The following is a 20,471-nucleotide window of genomic DNA, read 5'->3' as shown; positions in this document are numbered from 1 at the left end:
AGCCACAAAAGCAGAGAGAGTCAAATCCAAATGCTGGTGTTGTTGATACAGAACCTCTAGATGCCAAGCTGTCAACATGGCCCATACGAAAATTGCCAGTAGAAGAACCAGCTGGATGTGAGCCTGCGAGGAAAGGGTTCAAAGCCTCTGAGTCAGAGGAGGTGGTTTGCCACACATATGCATGTGTAATCCCACAAGCAACTAATATTGTCGACCAAACCACACCACATACTTGGCGATGGCCAACTCCGCAATTTTCTTCTCATGTGCCACCCATCTAAGCTGACTGATTTCAGTTTCCTGCCTGGCTCCACACCTGTAGCTTCACAAGCTGCCTGGGAGCTGCCATGATGTCATCACAATCAGGTTCCCCAGATGGGGAGGGCATATAGACACCAAACTCTGTGGCTAACCAGTCCTGACTGTAAGAACAAAGGTTGAAAATACCAGGGCACTTACAAAATCAATATTAAAAAAAAAAGGTAATACCAAAAAATAAATAGAAAAATGAAGGTGAAAAACAAAAACATTCAAATGAAAAATGACGAAAGTTACAATACATAAGAAATAAATGTTAATGAAGAAAAGAAAGATAGAAAACAATGTAATGCAGGACAAGGGAACTTAATTAGGAGGCTTGTCTTGGGTGGCCAAAGGTGATTCGAGTTCCACACACACATATGCCAGAATCTGAAGGGATTATCGAAGGGCCTTCACCCAGTCTGGTCCTACACCAGAGTCCCAGAGTCTCAAAACCACGATTCGATGTCAAGGCTGTAATCCCGGAGTAAAGCTCGTGGGAGTGGGAAAGGCACATTGCATCCAGAGGAGAGGGGGCAGGGCATGTCCACCTGCCCAGGGAAAGCACTTGCCTCAAGTGGTCCCGATGTCCTCCTGAAGACCTCTTACACCAAATGTCTGAAAAACTGATGGCAGGGCTACCACAGGAAGCTGTCAAACTGATGGGGGTGGGACATCCAGGGGAGGGCCATCCCAGGCATTGATAAGTCCCATGCTCCGGGTCTTGCCCAGTCGACCAGCCAGTGCTCTGGAACCCAAGTGACTCCATCGACATGGCTCCCACCAGCACATCAAGGAGTAAGTTTCCACCTTATGCCCTGCTCCCTGCTTACATTCCCTAAAGTCCCTGATAATTTTCCAGGGTTCGGGAAAGTAGAAGAGACCAACTCATTTGTCGGCATACATGCTGGAGGGATTGTGATCCAGGGAGGATTGGGGGAAAGGGATAGAGTGAGGCTTGCATATGGCTGCTGTCAGAATGAAAACTGAAGTTGGTGGCCGGGATTCCCAACCGGAGTCCCTCTTTTGCAAATAGGCAATCTAGATCTCAGGTGGCAGAGAACAGGCAAATATTCAGGACCTATTTCAGGTGTCATTTACAACAAGTGAACTTTCACCTCATGGACCAGGACTTAGGATATGTTGTCGGAGTTGACCCTGATGATTTTTAGGAGAAGTGAGTTCCTCTTTTTTTCTCCTAAGGTGCTTTCACCTCTTCATCCCCACCGCGGGTTTCCTCAGTTCATTGGCATGCCATCATATTGTTGGAGAGCAGTTGGTATTTCCCTAGATCTGTGCCTATCACTCATTCCCATAGGCAGGTGTTGGACTGCCTGTCCTATCCAGCAGACCCTTAGTTGTATCCGTGAATGACTAAGACACAGGAAGCGCCAGCCTGGGAAAGTTTCCACAGCTCAGAAAGTGAAGAGCTGAGACCGCACCACCAGTTTACATTCCTATGAAAGCCTTCCTAATACGGTTGTCATTTTCCCTGCAACAGGCCCCCTCCCGTGCAGATCCTGATGGAGGTGGCTTGTTTTGAAGCCAATGCAGCAAGGGGCTCTGCACGCATCGTTCGAGCAGAACCCGTACCCAGGCATCGCCACCAGAGAACGACTGGCCCGAGAGCTAGACATTCCAGAATCCAGGATCCAGGTAGGTTTCAGCTCCATTTGAATTTTCCCTTAGGGACAAGTCGTGGACACAATCAGGCCCAAGCCACTGCATGTCAATCTACATGCTCAGCTGGGGAGCTAAGAAGCTTTGGCCCCTATATGTGCATCTCTGTTCAGCTCATGCCCTTTGAAGTCATTCGAAGTCATTCACTCATGGAACCCAAGTACTATTGGAGCGCGGGCCTGGGACATTCCAACAGGTCAGTACATCTTCGCTGAATTTCCCTAGAGATCATTTTCCCAGTGTTATTGCATGGACCACACCAAACACCCTGAGACCTTAGTTATGAGGAAAAAACAAACATATGTCTATATATATATATATATATATATCATGTCCACCAGTGTTGCCTGACCTTTAGTTCTTTGTTTGCCAATTAGGTGTGGTTCCAGAACCTGCGCATGAGACACCTAAGGTAGAGCCGATTGATGTCTGCCAAATCCCAAGGGGAAGGGACACCACATGGACAGGAAAAGCCTCCAGCTTGGACTCAAGGTAACTCCCCAGCATTCAAAACGGGTCTCTTCTTGAGCTTCTCCTTGACACAGGAACGGGTATGCATGGGCTTGCCATGTGTTTGGCAAGAAGGCTTAGCAGAGGGACTCATGACCACTGGTTCCAGCCGCCTTTCTGTTCCCAGAGGTGAAAAATGTGCATGCCCTGCCTGTTGGGCAAGTGAATTGTTCCTGGGCAAGAAAGGCTTTGAATCTTCTTGTCCTGAAATGGTGGGAAGGACAGAGTCCTCTTCTGGGATCACCTCAGACTTTAGATCCAAGCACTGGCTTGTGTGGGTGGGTCCATGCTGACCTCAGTGGACTCAGGGAAGGAGAGGCTATAGAGAAAATGGAGAAGAATGAGAGAACACACACACACACACACACACACACACACACACTCATGCATGCACACGTACACCAATTTCTCTGTCTACACTGGATGTAGCCCTCCTTTCTAAATCTATTCTCTCTTTAGACATTTCCCAAAGGAAGGAAGGAGGAAACGGAAATCCATTTCTCCATCCCAAACCAGTATCCTCCTTCAATCCTTTGAAAAGAACTGCTTTCCAAGAATTGCTACCAGGTAAAACACCTGGCCAAACTCACAGGTGTTGCAGAATCCTGCATTCAGGTATATTTTCAGAGTGTGGCCTGTGAGATGTTCAACATGGAAATGATAGTGGCACCTGAGACGTTGCTGGGGAATCGTGGGCTCCTTTGAGTTATCCACAGGATCCAGTGCCCAGGCAATGAGGGGAAAGTGTTGAACTTTCAAGTGAGAGACGGCACAAGGAAGAATTTCTAAACAAAATGCTGTGTGTGTGTAGGGGGGGAATAGGCAGTGTATATGCGTGTAGAAATAATGAGCAGACAAAAGAGGGGAAACGTAAACATTGGCACCTATGTAGAGATCACACAAACTGTCAGCTCTTGAGCAGCGTAGTTGCAGTCTCCATGTGGCCCTCAGGATTTCCTGAGTGTGAGTGGGGTTGCTGTCTTGAGTGTGGCAACGTGTTTTTCATTGTCCTGGGCCTCAGGACCCCAGGGAAGGAATGGATTCTACACACAAACCACACCTTCTCTGGATAACCTAATCATCAAGGATAATTGTCCCAAGGATTATTGGCGGGTGGGCGAGAGGTCCCATGTGCCATGGTTGAGAAGGCTCCGCAGAGAGTGGTTCCTGGTAAAGGAGTTGTGAAACGCCCTTATGGTATATGGAGGCAGACTCTCTGGAAGCCTCTCCTTTGGGACAAGAGCCAGTGACCCTGCTTCAAGCCGGCCTTCATGGGCCAGTACCCTGACAAATTTTATCCCTGGACACAGGGGAACCTCAACGTGCTCGTTCCTGAAAACTCTTTTTCCCATGTAGCAAATGGAGGAGATGGAGAGCCAAATCTGAATGTGAGTGTTGTTGATGAGGATTCCTGGCTGCCCATGCCTTCCTCTAGACCCATAAGAGATTTGCTTGTAAACTTACCTATCATGTGTATGTGAGACCAGGAGGGCAATGTAGGGTCTGAACAGCAAGCAGAGCTGAGCGCCTGCCATTTAAGCTTATCAAAGGGGGATGGACTCCAGGCCAGGTGTCCACAATTTCCCTGGGTATTCACCTAGTTTCCAAAGGCCAGGTGAAAGTTATGGACAGAGTTCCCCTGAGATTCAGACCAAGAGTCCTGGCCTTCTCCGAGAGTGATCCCAGGTGGGGTTAGGGGGGAAAGAGAACTGACATCTATCCCTGTGCCTCCCCTGGGTTCCCTCAAAGTGAGCCTCTCGCCCTCAGATCACTTTGGCCTGGGAATGAGGGATCAAGAACAGGACACACATGTCTGCAAGACATCCTCTTGGGCCTTGAAGGCCCCTCCCAGTCTTGGTGAGAGTCAACTTCAGGCACTGCCTGGGGACCACCTGCACTGTAGGGACAGAGAAATCCATAAAAACAACTCAGAGCCACACCAATGGTCAATTATCCTAGCAGCTCCAAACAGGAATTGGCACTTGGAACACCTTGGGGGATTTACGCTTTCCTGAGAGGCACTTTGTTGAGGATGCTGCCCCCAGAAAAGGTGTAGGGCACCCTCTGTGCAGCCCTCTGCTCACGCCTCTCCTCAAGCTACAAGCCACCACTTGGACAAGGCCAGCCTGAAACAGACATTGGAGAGCCACCAACCACCTGGTCAATGTTGCAACCCTGGGGCTTCCAGTAGATGCGTTCCCTCTCTTTCTGTAGACGCTCTTTCTTTGACCTAAAGCCACTGGTTTCCCTGTCACCGAAACACAATTGCACACCAGCAAACCCTCAGACACACACACACTTACCCCTACAATGAGCGATTGCTAATCGACTGCCTTCAAGTCCTGGGAAAATGAGTCCCTTCACCACCTGTTTCAATTGGGTTCTACTTGTCTCCCTTGTAGTACACCTGATGGACGTTCAGAACCCTGTGGCCAAAAGGATACAGGAAGGGAATTTGGGTCTGTGTGTGCTATTTTGTTGGATTCGCTGGTAGTTTGTTTGCTTGCTTAGTTGTTTGGTTGGCCAGTTTCCTACCTGGCTGACACTGGGAGTCCATTGAAACGCTAGACTCGTCGCCCTTTCCAATGGATCTTCTTTTCAAACACCCAAGGGACTTTTACCATGAAGGGGGGTTGGTTACTTTGGAAGCAAACACACAGCACAACCACCACCTTCCAACACAACAGAAAAACCCCAGCTTTGAATGAGATGCAACGTGGCCCTCCGGTTTCTTTTTTGTTTTGAATTTGTATAATTTTTGTCATCTTCTTCTCATGTTCCTGGAACTGTCATTTCTTTTTCCAGGTCATTAAGTAGTGTTCTCCTTAGAGAGCTCAAGGTTCTCTTGACACATCCTTCCCAGAGCAGTCAAGAGCAAGGAACACAAGATGGAGCCAGGGGAAACCCAAAATGATGGACTCCAACAGAGTACAGACTATTACTGGGAAACCTAGGGAGGCCTGAATCTGTATCAGACTATGGATAGCATTGCTTCCTTTGCACCAGGATCTGGTAGCATCTCCATTTGCCTTGAACATTGCACGTTCATGGGTCCCATGCTCTTCCTTCAAGTTTCTTCTTCCCATGTGCCCACAAGCAACTGAGATTGTTGCTCTGCAAACATTTTTCCAGTAGAACCTGTACCCTGGCATCGCCACCAGAGAATGCCTGGATCAAGTGTTACACATTCCAGAATCCAGGAACCAGGTAAGATTGAGCTTCTTTTGTATTCTACCTGGGAGTCAAGGTTTGCATAAGATCCTGCTCAAGCCACTGCATGCCAATGTCCATGCTCAGCTGGGGAGCTCAGAAGCTTTGGCCCCTGTTTGTGCATTCCTTGGGAGCCCGTGACATTTGACATCATTCCAAATTATTCACTCGTGGAACACAGGTACCATTGGAGGGGAAGGCCTGGGATATTCCACCAGGTCAGCACATCTTGGCTGACTTTCCCTAGAGATCCTTTGTCCAGATTTATGGCACGGCCCACTCAAAACACTCTGAGACCTTACCTGTGAGGAGAAAAGAAAATATGGATCATGTCCACCAGTGTTGCCTGATCATAGAATCTTCTTTTTCCACTTATGTATGGTTCCAGAACCAGCACATGAGACAGATAAGGCAGACCTGATTTGGGTCTGCAAACTCCCAAGGGGAAGGGCCATCTCATGGACAAGAACAGTCTACACCGTGGACTCAAGTTTACTCCCCAGCATATCAAACAGGTCTCTTCTTGAGCTTCTCCTTGACACAGGAACAGGTCTTCATGGGCTTGCCAAGTGTATGGCAAGAAGGTTTAGGATAGGAACCCATGCTATCTGGTTCCAGCTGCCTTTCTGTTCCCCCAGATTCAGAGAGCACCTCTCTGCCTATTACTCTTCTTTCCCCTGAGATCCAGACACAGTGCATCTGCTTGCTGACCAGACAGCTCCATCTGAGCTCACTTTTTCAACAAGTAATTAATGGGAGATTACTGTGTGCCAGTGGGGAACAAAAATGGGAGCTTCCAGAACACATTCCTTTTTTGTTTTATAGTGTCAGAGGTAAAATTTAGTGATGCATCAGATTCATGTAACACCCAAAGCTCATTCCCAGTGCCCTTCCTAATGCCCATCAGCTAATTATGCCATCTCCACACCCACCTCCACACAAGCAACCGTGTTTCATCCCTGTAGTTAAGAGCTTCTTATGGTTTAGCTCCCTCTCTGTTTACATCTTATTTTATTTTGTCTTCCCTTCCCCTATGTTCATCGGTTTTGTTTCTTAATTTCCAAATATGAGTGAAATCATATGGTATTTGTCTATCTGTGACTGACTAATTTCAAGTAGCATAATACCGACTAGTTCTACCCACATCATTGCAAATCGCAAAGTATTGATTTTCTTGGTGGCTGAGTATCATTCCATTGTGTATATGTAACAAATTTTCTTTATCCAGACATGAAAAATATCTGTATTTGCACCCTGCTGCTGATAATACTTTGCAGTAGCTTCCTCACACAGACTCTCTCGTCTCCACTATATCCGCAGCTATATCAGAGCAGATTCAAGTCTCCACATTACCTCCCCACTTAACAGTGGTCCCTTTTCTACTTGTAGGCTTGCAGCGTTTATATTCTTAGATCTCTGATTGATCTCTTGGGAGTTCAGAATGATTTGATAAGTATGTAGTTGTATTTGAGGGATGAAACAAACTTAACTCTTCCCCTCAGTACTTTCTGATTGGATGCTGGATATGAAGACTGTGAACCTGGTGACAGGCTGGATTTTCTTGCCCCAATTCTATGAGAGCTGAATGTCCTTGTGTCAAGTAGGTAATGATTTGTGACACAGCTTCATCCTTTCCAGGGTTATGTTTATTGTGGGAAGATGTACCAAACATATATCTACCATTTTCAACACTTACATATAAGCTTTGATGGATGACTTGAGAATAGCATTTGCTCTAGTGCCATGTTGTCCAACGTACCCGTAAAGTGTGACCTTCCATAGGGTCTAATGGCCCATGTCTTCAGTAATATCGGTGTCAGTGTTTCAGTGAATGGTGGGTTTTTGTGACACATTAAACTTAGTACTGGTTGAGTCTTTCAGCCTCACCATGAACTTCACTATAAATACATCCTAAATATGATTTTTTCTTCTTGAAGGAAACTTAAACTGTTTTCATTAAAAGATGGTTTCCAGGCAATGATGTCAGAGGGGTTACTGATAAGGCCATTGGTCATTGGCCAGTCAAGCTACAAGGGGATTGGCCCACCAAGTAGTGTCAACTGGATAGCGCCATGGTGATTGGCCAGGGCATGGTGGTGACATCACAAGAAGGCACTTTGATGCACCAGGGCTGTCATAAAAGCACAACAGCAGAGGCTAAACTGATGAGAGAGATGACACTTTGGCCAACACTCTTCCTGCTATTCCTTGAGTTCTCTACTCTGTTCTCTGCTCCTACCCAGGGCAAGCCCCCTGCCCACTCCTCCCGCACTGGACCTCTCACCAACCACTCTGCACACCACCTTCATGTTTGCACTTATCTTTTTGTCCCTCCGTGGTCCTGAGAGGCCCTGAACTTGCACCCGGGGAATCCTGGATCAATTTGCCACTCTGAGGAAGGCCTGGCTGCTCAGGTACACACTTTGATTTGGCATGTGGTAGTACGATACTGGGAATCAGTGTGCAGTGGATTCTCAGCAAGCTGGGCCCAACACTTCTGGGGTCACAACCGGGCTTAGCATAGGTAACCTGAGTTCACAACCTGATGGAATCACATTATTGGACACAGTGGGAGTCCTTGTATCACAGGTCCTCAGACAATGAGTTGTCTGACCCACATCAGAGGGGACAAACTAATCCCCCAGAATCCTGGCTGATCAGGATCCCATAGACCACAAACCCTCGAAAACAGCAGAACATAAAGAAACTCTGCCCCCAAACAGAATACCCGGAACCTGAACCCTGGGATACCTCTGAAACAATTTGTCACTGGGCAGGTGAGTCACATGGATATGGGGTTGAAAAGGAGCCCTCACACCACAAGATGGCCAGGCCAGTGTGACACAAGGCAAGTGAGTCCAGAGAACACGAGGCTTGCCATGTGTAAAGTCTTGCTTCCCAGCTCAGCACTGGGAAAAGGACTCAACTGGACAGCAGGCTCATCATGTGCCTTTTGACTTGGAGACCAAGAAAGGAGCTCAGGGATAGGCTAAGCAGAAACCTGGACAGAGGGCTCGCTATGTGTCCTTGGGCCTTGAGACGAACAACCCAGGTAAGCACGTTGCTAACAATTCACCTAGACAATGTGATCACCATGTGCAGTTGGACCTGAGCCCTGTTCCACTGCTCTGCATTCAGCCAAGAAGTTACCTGGACAGTGGCCTCACCTCGTGTCTGTGGACCTGGAGACAAACATATCACTATGCTGGCCCAAGCAGATACATGCACAGAAAACTCATCATGTGCCTTTGGACCTGGAGAACAACAGTGCAGCTCTGTGCTATGCCAAGCAGACACCAGGTTAGCAGACCCACCAGGTGCCCTTGGACCTGGAGACAAACAACTCAGCTCTGGTCTAATCCAAGTAGGCTACTTGACAGCAGGGTCCATCTCATCCCTTGGACCTGGAGACCAACAGTGCAGCATTGCTCTAGGCCAAGGAGTCACTTTGACAGTGGGCTCACTCTGTCCTTGGCCAAAATGGAGAGGGGGCTCACCATGTGCTCTTAGACCTGGCGATCAACAACACATCTCTGTGCTATGGCAAGCAGGAATCTGAACAGAACCCAGCTTCTCTGCTAGGCCACACAAGCACCTGGATTGACATCTCACAATGTGCCTTTGGACCTGGAGACCAAGAACTCATATTTGTACTGGGCCAAGCAACCAGGACAGAGGGATCACGATGTGTTCATGGACCTGCAAACCAACAATGGAGCTCTGTGCTAGGTGAAGCAGGCACCTTGACAGCAATATCACTATTTGCCCTTGTACCTGGAGACCAAAACTGTAGCTCTGTGCTAGGCCAAGCACACACCTGGACAGAGGGATCAACATGTGCTCTTGAAACATAAGACCACCAACTCAGCTCTGTGCTAGGCCAAGCAGGCACCTGGACAGCGGGCTCACCATGTGCCCTAGGATGTGGATCCTTCCCCTCAGAGCACAGGGCTCTCAAACACTGGGATTGCCAATTCATCTCAGGCTATGAGACCTCCAAAGCTGCTCAGTACTACACCTATGTCTCCATTGGTCCTTTGGCCCCATGGGAGCTTTCAAACCAAGAGCCCTCCAGTCATGCTTCGTACTGCACTAAAAAGACACTGGGACAACAGCCTGATACAAAACCCTCTGATTGGGTGCCTTCCAACTCTGCCAGCAAGTGAGCATTCAAGTCACTTCTCACCTGGGATTTGCTCCAGGGATGTGGGTTTTAAGCTCAGGTAATGTGCAGATCCCAATGAGCTGGTGCCCACAGGTGACTACCCCTGTGCTGGAGTGGGAAGGGCCTAGATCTGTGGCTCCGGGGCTGAGCTCCGTCAAGGCAGTGTGCTCATAACACCCGGGCATAAATGGATGGAATCAGGAGGAAGCTCCTTTGGGGATGAGAAGTGAACTTCAGGGGCTTGGGAAGTGGGCAGCTTACATCCTTAAGATAGATGGTGCCTCAGGTGATTTGAGGGTGCTGTTTTCAGGAGCCAGTGTGGAGGCTGGTAGATTGAAGTTCACTTAGATGTAAGGGGGAAGTGGGTCGCTTATGTGATCCCAACACTTAGAATCTCCTGTGCTTAGCTGCTCAGACCTTGCTCACAATACCTTGGGCTCCACAAACATGAGGCTCCTGGGAGGGCTGGCACCCAGAGCCGCTCCCCCCTTGAATCCCTATTCCTTCATTTGTAAAATGGGGGTAACTTTTTTGGGAGGTGTTTGTGTGAGCAGGAGGCAGGAGATGGCAGGTTTGGGGAGGGGATCTACAAGGGCAGGTGACAGATGCCGCCCAGAGGAGGGAGGGAAGAAGGGGGGGTGAGACTGTGAGCGTGGTCCTTGTTCTGGCCTTTCCTGCCCAAAGGCAAAACATCAGCTTTGGGAGGACCACAGTGTGGGAGTTGCCTCTGTCCCATACCTGGCCTTCTCTGCCCCTAAGGATCACAGGGCATCATAGCCGAGCAGCTGCTGTGTCACAGACCAGCACCAGATCCCTCCTGCCTCCTTCACTGCTGCTTGACACCCACAGGCAGGGTTCTGAGGTCTTTAGTGAAGCTTGGAACTCCAGCGACCAGGGTGGGACTGCTGGTTTGAGTGACTATTCCGAGGTGTGCTGACAGGCAGAGAACAACTACAGGTAGGTATGGAGGTAGAACGTTAGACTTATACAGATTCACAGGAAGCCACAGGTAGTTCAGAAAGATCCCTTCACAGAGGCACCATTCACTCCTTTTGATTATTTCCACTCTTTCAGCAATTACAAATAAACCCGCAGTGAAAATCGTGCACTCATTACCTGGGACCCCAGTAACACAGATATCATTTCTCTTTATGGAATCATTGTCTTCTCCAAGTATCCCTTTATGACCCAATAGATTTCTTTCTCTCTGCTTCTCAGCCCTCTATTTTCCATCATTTTATCTTCTATAGCACAGATCTGTTCTTCTGCATCATTCATTCACTTTGTTTAGCTTTTACTTGGACTGTACCTGAGTAATAGCATATTTAATGTTGGCCTGAGTAGATTTTAGTTCTTTTAGGTCGACAGCAAGGGATTCTCTAGTGCCTTCTATGCTAGAGAATGCCTTCTGTGCTAGTTTCAAGTCCAGCCAGAATCTGTGTAATCATTGTTGTCAATTCAAGTTCAGACATCGCAATTATGTCCATATTGATTAAATCACTGGCAGTGAGTACAACATCCTGTTCTATCTTTTGGAGTGAATTTCTCCATCTCGTCATTTTCTCCAGGAAGAAAAGAAGAAAAAAAGACAGAAAAAAGTAATACCAATTTTAGCTGATAAAAACAAGACCAACAAAATTCAAAACAGAAATAATTAAAGAAAGAAACAAAAAAAAAAGTATGCCCTGGTCGTGTTTGATCCGCTTTCCAAAGAATTTAGATACCAAAATAAGAAAATGTATAAAGTTTTGAAAGGAAATATATATGATTTACATAAAAATGGACATCAATATGAATTAAAAAGAATTGAAAAATAAGAAAATAACTGAAAAATAATAAAATATAATAATAAAAATGCAAAGAATGTCATATACGGTTTTCCCCAAGAGCTGACGCTTTGCAGCCCTCTTCGATCAGTTAACTTGGTGTGAGCGAGTTGTTTGTGGGAAACTTCTGGGCGAGGAGCCCTTTGAGTTGATTCTCAAGTGGACTTGTCCTAGGGGAATAGCTCTCCTAGAGTGCACATGGAGGCATGGCTGGGCGTATGCTCCCCCAGCCTCCAGTAGGTGGCACTGTTTTGCTCCCTGCAGGGTTTTAGAGCTGATGGGTAGGATGAATGTGACAGTGACCCCCTTTCTAGCCCTGGAGCTGAAAATCCCGTCCCCCCACTCTTCAGTGAACCCTCTCATGACAACAATCAATCAGTCTTCCCTCCCTGGTTTCCATCAGAAATCTGGGTTCACCTGCCTGTGCCTGAGCATTTTAACTCAGGCATGTGACAGAGTTTCAAAACTCCAAATATACAACATGGAGCCCAACAATTCTCCCTGTTCAGGATCTCCTGCGCTGCTGCTATTTGCCACCCTATCCCAGGAAAGTGACCGCGTTACCGTGGAGCGTTCGCAGTTTATGGCAACACAAAGCAGAAAACCGGCACCTAGTCTGACTGTTCTCAGCCTGCTTTCCCGTTCCTACAGCTGGGTCATTGGGTAGCTCCAATATTAAATTTTTTGGGGGGGTTTCCTTTTTTTTAATTTTAAGTTCAATTAATTAACAATATAGTGTATTATTAGTTTTAGAGTTCAGTGATTCATCAGTTCCAATATTAAATTTTTGATGTCTGGGAACTCTGCCACAATCAGACACTGCCCATTCTTCTTGGAACCGTGGGGATCCTGGGACCACTCTGTCACACCTGGGATCCTTGCTGGCCTCCACCTGAGCACATTTAAACCAGGCACATCCCCCACTGTATCAGACTTCTAAAAGTTACGACTTTTTGTTCTGATGCATATAATACTTCGCAGTAGCCTCTTCAAGCAGGATCCCTCCCTTCCACCATGTCCTCGGCTATATCACAGAGGATTCAAACTTTCCATCTCCTACGTTCCAAACCTTAGCAGCTTTTCTACTTGTGGACTTGCACCATTTGTTTTCTCACATCTCTGATTTCTTAGGTGTTGAGAATGATTTGATAACATCATATTTGTATCCGAGGGACAAGACAAATTTAGGCACCCCCTGTGTCCCCACCATCTTAACGTAGGCACATACAGTTGAAGGACCAGATTTCTGATTCTGATTGGCTGGATAAGTTTTAAGCCCTGTAAAAAGGACTCCAAGTCCCCAAGGCAGCCCTCCCTTACACATGCCCAGCAGATGAGCAGAAGTGCCCCACAAGCTCAGGATGCTCTCCTATCTTGAACCCACACATCACCTGCTCCAGTACCCTGCTGGGCCCACAGATACTGAGGTGCCTGACCTTGATGCCTGCCAGGAGCAAGGCTCAACAGCACCCCAATGTTTGTTCAGCATCCCTAACACTAAGAGGCAGTCTCTAGTTGTGGGTTGTAATAAAGATTCAGGAACAGAGAGGGGCTGGATTTTTGCAACATACTGGTTTCTAACTCACTTTTCCTATTGGTTTCTAATCTAATTGTTTTTTAGGTGTAATTGGACTAGATCTAAATATGGCCACATGAAAATTCGAAATGTTTTAATTACACCTAGACCGACCTTTGAAAACAAAATGAAAGCAGTGTCACTGTCCTGTGTAATGAGCTCCATTTGTGACAGTTGTTTTCCTGCATTGAAAAGTCAACCATAATGCTTTCTTTCCTGTTCATTTGTTGAAATATATTTAAGATACAGTGTCATATTAATTTCAGTGGTACAGTACAGTGATTCGACAAATCTGTACCTTCCTCAGTGCTCATCATGATAAGCGTGCTCTTCATCCCTTTTTCTCTTCCTCCCATCCCCCACCCACCTGCCCGCTGGGAACCATCTATTTGTTCTCTAGTTAAGTCTGTTCCTTCATTCGTCTCTCTTTTTCCTTTGATTGCTTGTTTTCTTTCTTAATATTCCACATAAGAGTGAAATTACAGGGTATCTGTCTTTCTTAGACTTATTTGGCTTAGGGTTATACTCTCTATCTCTACACATGTCATTGCAAATGGCAAGACTTTATCCTTCTTGATCACTGAGCAATATTCCCTTGTGTGTATATACCACATCTTCTTTATCCATTCATCAGGCAATGGACACAGAACTGTTTCCATAATTTGCTGATTGTAGATGATGGCGCTAAAAATTAGCGGTGCACGTAATCCTTTGATTGAGTGTTTTTGTATTTTGGAGGTAAATACCCAGTAGTGCGATTGCTGGGTTATATGGTAGTTCTACAATTAACTTTTTGAAGAACCTCCTTAAAGTTTTCCACATTGGCTTCACCAGCTTGCAATCCCACCAACAGTGTAAGAATGTTCCCCTTTCTCTGCATCCTTGACAACATCTCTTGTTTCCCGAGTGGTTAATTTTACCCATTCTGAGAAGTATGAGGTGGTATCTCATTGTGGTTTTGGTTAGCATTTCCCTCATCATAAGTGATGGTGAGCATCCTTTCATGTGTTTGTTGACCATCTGGATATCTTCTTTGGAAATAGTTTTTCAGGCCTTCTCCCTCATTTTTGATTGGATTATTTGATTTTGGGGTGTTGAATTGTATAAATTCTTTATATATTCTAGATACTAACCCTTACAATAATTTAGAGATGGAGAGTGAAATAAATAAATTCTCAAAATGATTTATAAGCTTCTTTTGTTGTTGTTGACTGACATCTTTAGCAACTTATTCTGAGGAAAATTTGGAAAAATTTTAATGGTCATGCAACTGGACATGTCCATTCCTGAATGTGTTCCTTCACTTATGATATAACAGTGAGAACATTCATCAATGCTGACAGGTTCCTTCCAATTTCAAAAAGAAATAAAAAGGACTCTATCTGTCTTCTTTTGTGCCATTAGCCAAGATTGGTCACATAAACAACATGGAAATAAAAGAACCCTGAAGACATCGTTCATCTCTACAAGAGGTTGATTAAAACCTGGCATTTCTTTTCTCTGTAACACCAAGTATCTGGAAGGAGTGGTATATAATTTAGCTGACAATGACTAGAACTGGGTGAGGGCAAGTCAGCAGTAAGTCAGTCCTGAACTGTGTGTCCCTCCACAGTTGGCATCTCAGTACCATCCATGGAGTGGAACAATAATGCTTGTCAGTTATGGGCTTACTAAAATATTTTCACTCCCACTAATCATTAGAAGCGTGGTCACTCCCTTGTCCACATAGGCACTGATTTTATTGAAGCCTCTCTTGCAGCATCTGAGGGCCCACTCAACAGCACACACCATCCCCTCCCAGAATCATTCTGGGCATTTTCCCAGACTAAAAGGACAGAGCACCAGTGCCAACACCTGGCATGCCACAGGTACTCAAAAATATTGTGACATGAAGCATACATGATAAATCAATGCATCATCTCTACTTTGATATACACGGACTTGAGATTTGAATCTTTGTCCCTGGGTGTGAAGTTCCTGTGAGCAGAGCCAGCATATCATCATCTGGAGCCTTGTCCTATCCCTTACCACCAAAGCCTAGCACATCCTTGGCCAAAGTAGACACGATTATATAAATGCCTATGGAATGATTGAGCATAGCCTTACATTGCTGGCTTTATAATTCCCAACTGTGAAAGGATACCAAGGATTGACTCTCAGTCAAACTTTGTCAGAGAGACCAGACTCCTTCTGTTTCTGTGCTCAGATTTACAGCCTCTCCAGCAGTGGCTCTCAGGTCTCCCTCTTTTTCACAGTAATAACTGTAGGGCTTTCCAGCTGCAAATCTTCCTTCACAATCAGAGTGATCTTCCTGCCTGGGTTTTAATCACCCCATGCCTCTCTGCTCAGTAGCTGCCTGCTCCCACAGGGACTCAGCCCTGCCACTATCTTCTGACCATTCTATTAACCAACTGTCAAGAACCATGCCAGGCACCAGAGGTTTATTGTCATTGGGGGTGAGAAGCTACAACCACAGGGCAAAACTCTTCTGAATGAAAAGGGAACCCAGGACCTGCTTCTGCCCTTAACATATGTGATTTAAAGACAGAAGGTAAGGTGTAAAAAAAATGTGTAAAACTGGTTTCATGAAAACTGCAGTCAATGGGCACTGTGGATAATCATATTTGATTGTATATTTGAAGGTTGCTAGACAAAATTCTTAAATATTCTTTTCACAAGAAAACGTGAAACTGTGGGGAGATGCTAACCAGAATGAAGTGGTGATTATTTCACAATATATACAGATATCAGTCTGTCATACACCCAAAAGGAATATAATGTTACCCATTAATTATACCTCAATTATTAAAAATAAATGAATAAAACAGGAATTGGCAAGATGTAAAGTCAGTGCAACCAAAAATAACTGCTTTTACTCATGTAATTGTAGGTGAACCAGGAAAAGTGGAAGTCAATGAAAAGAAATCTGGATGTGAAAATCGGGGAAGACTTCACAGGGGAGGAATTCCACCAGATTAAGAACAGAAGCTATCCAGTTTGAGAAGGTAGGACCTGGTGGGAGAGGGTGTACACCTACACGTTTCAACCTGCAACTGCAAATAATCTTCCTTCACTTTAAACGAATCATAATCGTTCCTTGAGAGGGATGAAAGCCCCTTCTCCCTCCTAGGCTCCCAGTCTCTTCTTTCTTCCAGTCAATTTCTGCAAAATCCACTCCTCAATACAGCCCAGGACCCATCTCTCTGTGTGTCCTCTTCTGGTCAATCCATACCCCCGACCATTGACTGCTTCACACGGCTGGCATTTTAGTGTAGAATGTTGTAGTCTCCAACCCCATTTATTAATTCCTTGTCACATCATGTTCTTTGGATTTCTTTGCTCACTTTCTCCCCCTAATGAACTGATTCCTCACGTTTTTAGTGGTTTGTCTAGGAAGGTATGAATATACACAGTATATTTTTTATTAAACAAATGACAATTTTTTTAACAAAGTAAAAATGAATTACAAGTGTAATTTAATCTACAAATCACACAGGTCTTACAATGAAATGCTTAGGGGGTAGGGCTCACCTAGGATTCTTACCATGAAGTACAAAATACACTTATTTCTCCTTAAAGTGATAATTAAGGTGTTCTTCAAATTTCCTTCATTGTGTCTTCACCAGATAATCTTCCCACCGATAACCTTTCTAAGAAAACTGATTGAGAGCTCATTGACAAGTTAGAGCAATATTGTCAAGCAACATGTTCACATCTCCACCATCAAGGGCTGCATGCATTACAATTCTCCAATGTCCCTCAAATCTGATAGAAACCTCAATAGGAGAGTTTTGTTAATTTTTAATTAAATTCAATTTAATTAACACATACAGCATTTTTAGTTTCAGAAGAATACAGTGATTCATCAGTGACAAATAACATCTAGTGCTCATCCCATCAAGTGCCCTCCTTAATGTGCATTATGCAATTACTCCATCTCCCCACCAGCCCTCCAGCAACCTTCAATCTGTTCCCTACAGTGAAGAATCTCTTGTGATTTCCCTCCTTCTCTAATTTCCTCTTATTTTACTTTTCCTTCCCTTCCCATATGTACATTTGTTTTGTTTCTTAATTTCCATATATGAGTGAGATCCTATGATATTTTTTCTTCCTCTGACTGACTTATTTCACTAAGCATAATACCCTCTATTTCCGTGCATGGCATTGCAAATGGCAAGATTCATTCTTTTTGATGCTGGAGTAATATTCCATTGAGTATATACAAGTGGCCAAAGACACATGAGAAGATGCTCTACATCACTCAGCATTAAAAAAAATCAAATTAAAACCACAATGAGAGACCACTTCACACTGGTAAGAATGGCTAAAATTAACAAGAAAGGAAACAACAAATGTTGGTGAGAATTGCAGAGAAAGGAGAACCCCTAACAATGTTGGTGGGAATGCAAGCTGGTACATCCATTCTGGAAACAGTTTTGGAGGTTCCTCAAAAAGTTAAAAATAGAACTACCTGGGTCATCTGGGTGTCTCAGTCGATTAAGCATCTGCCTTTAGCTCAGGTCATGGTCCCAGGGTAGGGATCGAGCCCCACAATAGGAGACCTGCTCAGCGGGGAATCTGCTTTCCCTCTGCTTGCTCCCCCTCCCCACCTTATGCTTGTTCTCTCAAATAAATATTACCAATCTCAAAAAAATATATAGAACAACATTATGACCCAGCAAATGCAATACTCTGTATTTATCCAAAGCATAGAAACATTATGATTCAAAGAGGCACTTGTATCCTCAAAGATTATAGCAGAAATGTCCACAATAGCCAATATATGGAAAGAGCCCAGGTGTCCGTGGGCACAGGAATTGAGAGAGAAGATGTGGTATATGTATTCAGTAGCAATTTTAAGCTCATCTCTTTTATTTAACAGTTAACTCCACCCAAGTACAACAGAATCTCTACTCTTTCAATCCTTTCTTCTGATTCTAGGGTATCAGGAGAAACAATTGAAGTTGGCATTTTTAGCCTCTTGTGAAGGGGCTAAATGCTTTCATAGTCTGTATTACCAAGACCAAAGGAAAAAAAAAACCCACCACCTGTTTGCCACCTTAACATTTTTTAAGTTAAGGGAGAACTAGAAAACACTATCAGAGCCCCTTCCCCACCCTCCACCACACCACTTATCTCAGCTAAAGACTAAAACTGGAGCCAGCCTCCAGTGCTTTCTTCACCAGCTCCAACCAGAAGACAGTGGCAAACCTAGTGGAGAACAAACAACCCTGAAGTGTGAGTCTTGGGCACGGAAGTGGTCCTTTCTCCTGCACTGAACAGGCTGACTGCATCTGGTTATGACAGCCAGTAGTCTCAGCAGTAACATTTATCAGATCTACCTTTTATCCAGTTTCCACTTGAGGTCCTAAACAGTAAGAATGTCTGCAGTGGTTAAAGGCATAGATAGGGGAAAGCATATTCCATGAACTTTAATCAATGACTAGAGCTGTAAAAGGCAGAGGACGACCCCAGGAGAGTTTTCCCACCTCTAGCAAAGGCTTTCACCAATCAGGCAGTTAACTGTGGTGCTAGTCTCATTGTACCCAGGGCCTCTGGCCTCTTGTTTTGCCCATCTCTGCAGAGGACAGGAAGGGAGGCTTCAGTTAGTGTATCTCAAGTGCAGTTCCTGGTGGGGATGAGCTGGTGAAACCCCCACAGATACTGGGAGGACCCCCAACCCTTGAGCACTTCCTCTGCTCAGGTCTGGGTACTGGTCAGAACTTGGGGAGCTGGACCAGGGAGGAAGAGGGGTTGAGGTGAGGAAGTGCTCCTGAGGGTATTTGCAGGAGCCCTGTCCTGGCTCAAAGACCAGCTGTCCGCATGGGGAGAGGCAGGCACACAGGAGACACCTTCCCTGACAGGAAACAAAAGCCAAATGCCCACCATCAGCACTGGTGCCCTGAGAGCCATTTGGGACCCCCAGGAATCCAGTGCCCGCTGCTCTCCCTCTGCCCAATAACTCATGCCCATTGGTGCCCTCTGTGCTGCTTGCCAGCAGGGCTGATGGACTTGAATGTGGGAGGGATGTGGCTGTAGCTCTCCTATTTTTTTCATAGTCAAAAGTATATTTAGGCGTGCATTGCTTTTATAGTCTAAAAGTTACAGAAAAAGACGAAATCTCAATGTTTTGTTTGTTATTTGTGTGTGTGTGTTTAATTATGTTCAATTAGCCAACATGTAGCTCTTTTTTCAAGGGCATCTCTCTCTGTATTTGTTCCCTGGTAATGAATTCCAGGACTCTTGGCTACTTCCTCCCAGAACCCTCCGCACTCCCACAGTGCTGTCCAAGCTGAGCGAATGCCTTCTGTCTGCTCTTCTCTGCAATCCTCTCTGCCCTGCTTCCTCTTCTGATTCTGCAACCTCTCCTGTGGTGCGCTTTTCTGGTTCTTGATTTGCTACTTTCCCATCCTTGGGAGCGAGTTTAAAATAAAGAAAATATAGGGCGCCTGGGTGGCTTACTCATTAAGTGTCTGCCTTCAGCTCAGGTCATGATCCCAGGGTCCTGGGATCGAGCCCCACATTGGTCTCCCTACTCGGCAGGAAGCCTGCTTCTCCCGCTCCCTCTCCCCCTGCTTGTGTTCCTGCTCTCGCTATCCGTCACTCTGTCAAATAAATAAATAAAATCTCTTAAAAAATAAAGAAAGAAAATATAAATATAATATCTATATACAAATACATACTAACTCTTTCCCAACTGGGAGAACCAAGGTCTACTGACCTGCTCTAGCTGCTAGATATTGAGTGGTAATAAACACCTACTGAGCTCCTTCCCTCACGGAATTCCTAGGCTTCCTGCTTCATATTAGGCTTTCACAAAGCTTTGTCCCCATGTTGCAGATTCACTGATGAAGTCACTTAGTTTGAGTTGCAATTAAAGTTAGCTGGTGCACTGATGAAGTCACTTAGTTTGATTTGCAATTAAAAGTACCTGTAGGGCGACTGGGTGGCTCAGTCCATTGAGCGACTTCCTTCAGCTTGGGTCATGATCCTGGAGTCTTGCGATCGAGTCCCGCCTCGGGCTCCCTGCTCGGCGGGAAGTCGGCTTCTCCCTCTGACCATCCCCCATCTCATGTGCTTTCTCTCTCTCTCTTTCAAATAAATAAATAAATAATTTTTTAAAAATGTAGCTGGTAATTGAAGATTGTGAATTTTCATTTGAATTTACTTTTATGGAAGTGTCTTATGTATAAATTCAAGTCTG

The 20,471-nt window shown here is 45.4% G+C and overlaps 1 protein-coding gene across 1 annotated transcript in view; it reads left to right on the top strand.

Annotated features, from left to right (window-relative positions):
- Nucleotides 1-1,848: 1,848 nt before the first annotated feature.
- Nucleotides 1,849-20,471, top strand: part of LOC148161984 (uncharacterized) — a 53,727-nt gene continuing 35,104 nt past the window's right edge. The window contains exons 1-2 of the mRNA XM_088020482.1: nt 1,849-1,956; nt 2,094-2,176. Of these exons, the coding sequence (XP_087876608.1) occupies nt 1,849-1,956; nt 2,094-2,176 (191 nt within the window). The remainder of the gene's footprint in view (nt 1,957-2,093; nt 2,177-20,471) is intronic.

Source organism: Eumetopias jubatus, unplaced genomic scaffold, assembly GCF_037043125.1.
Source record: "Eumetopias jubatus isolate StellerSeaLion01/CBP00866 unplaced genomic scaffold, mEumJub1_p1.0 scaffold_30, whole genome shotgun sequence".
Classification (NCBI taxonomy): domain Eukaryota; kingdom Metazoa; phylum Chordata; class Mammalia; order Carnivora; family Otariidae; genus Eumetopias; species Eumetopias jubatus.
This window is presented reverse-complemented; position numbering and strand designations above follow the sequence as displayed.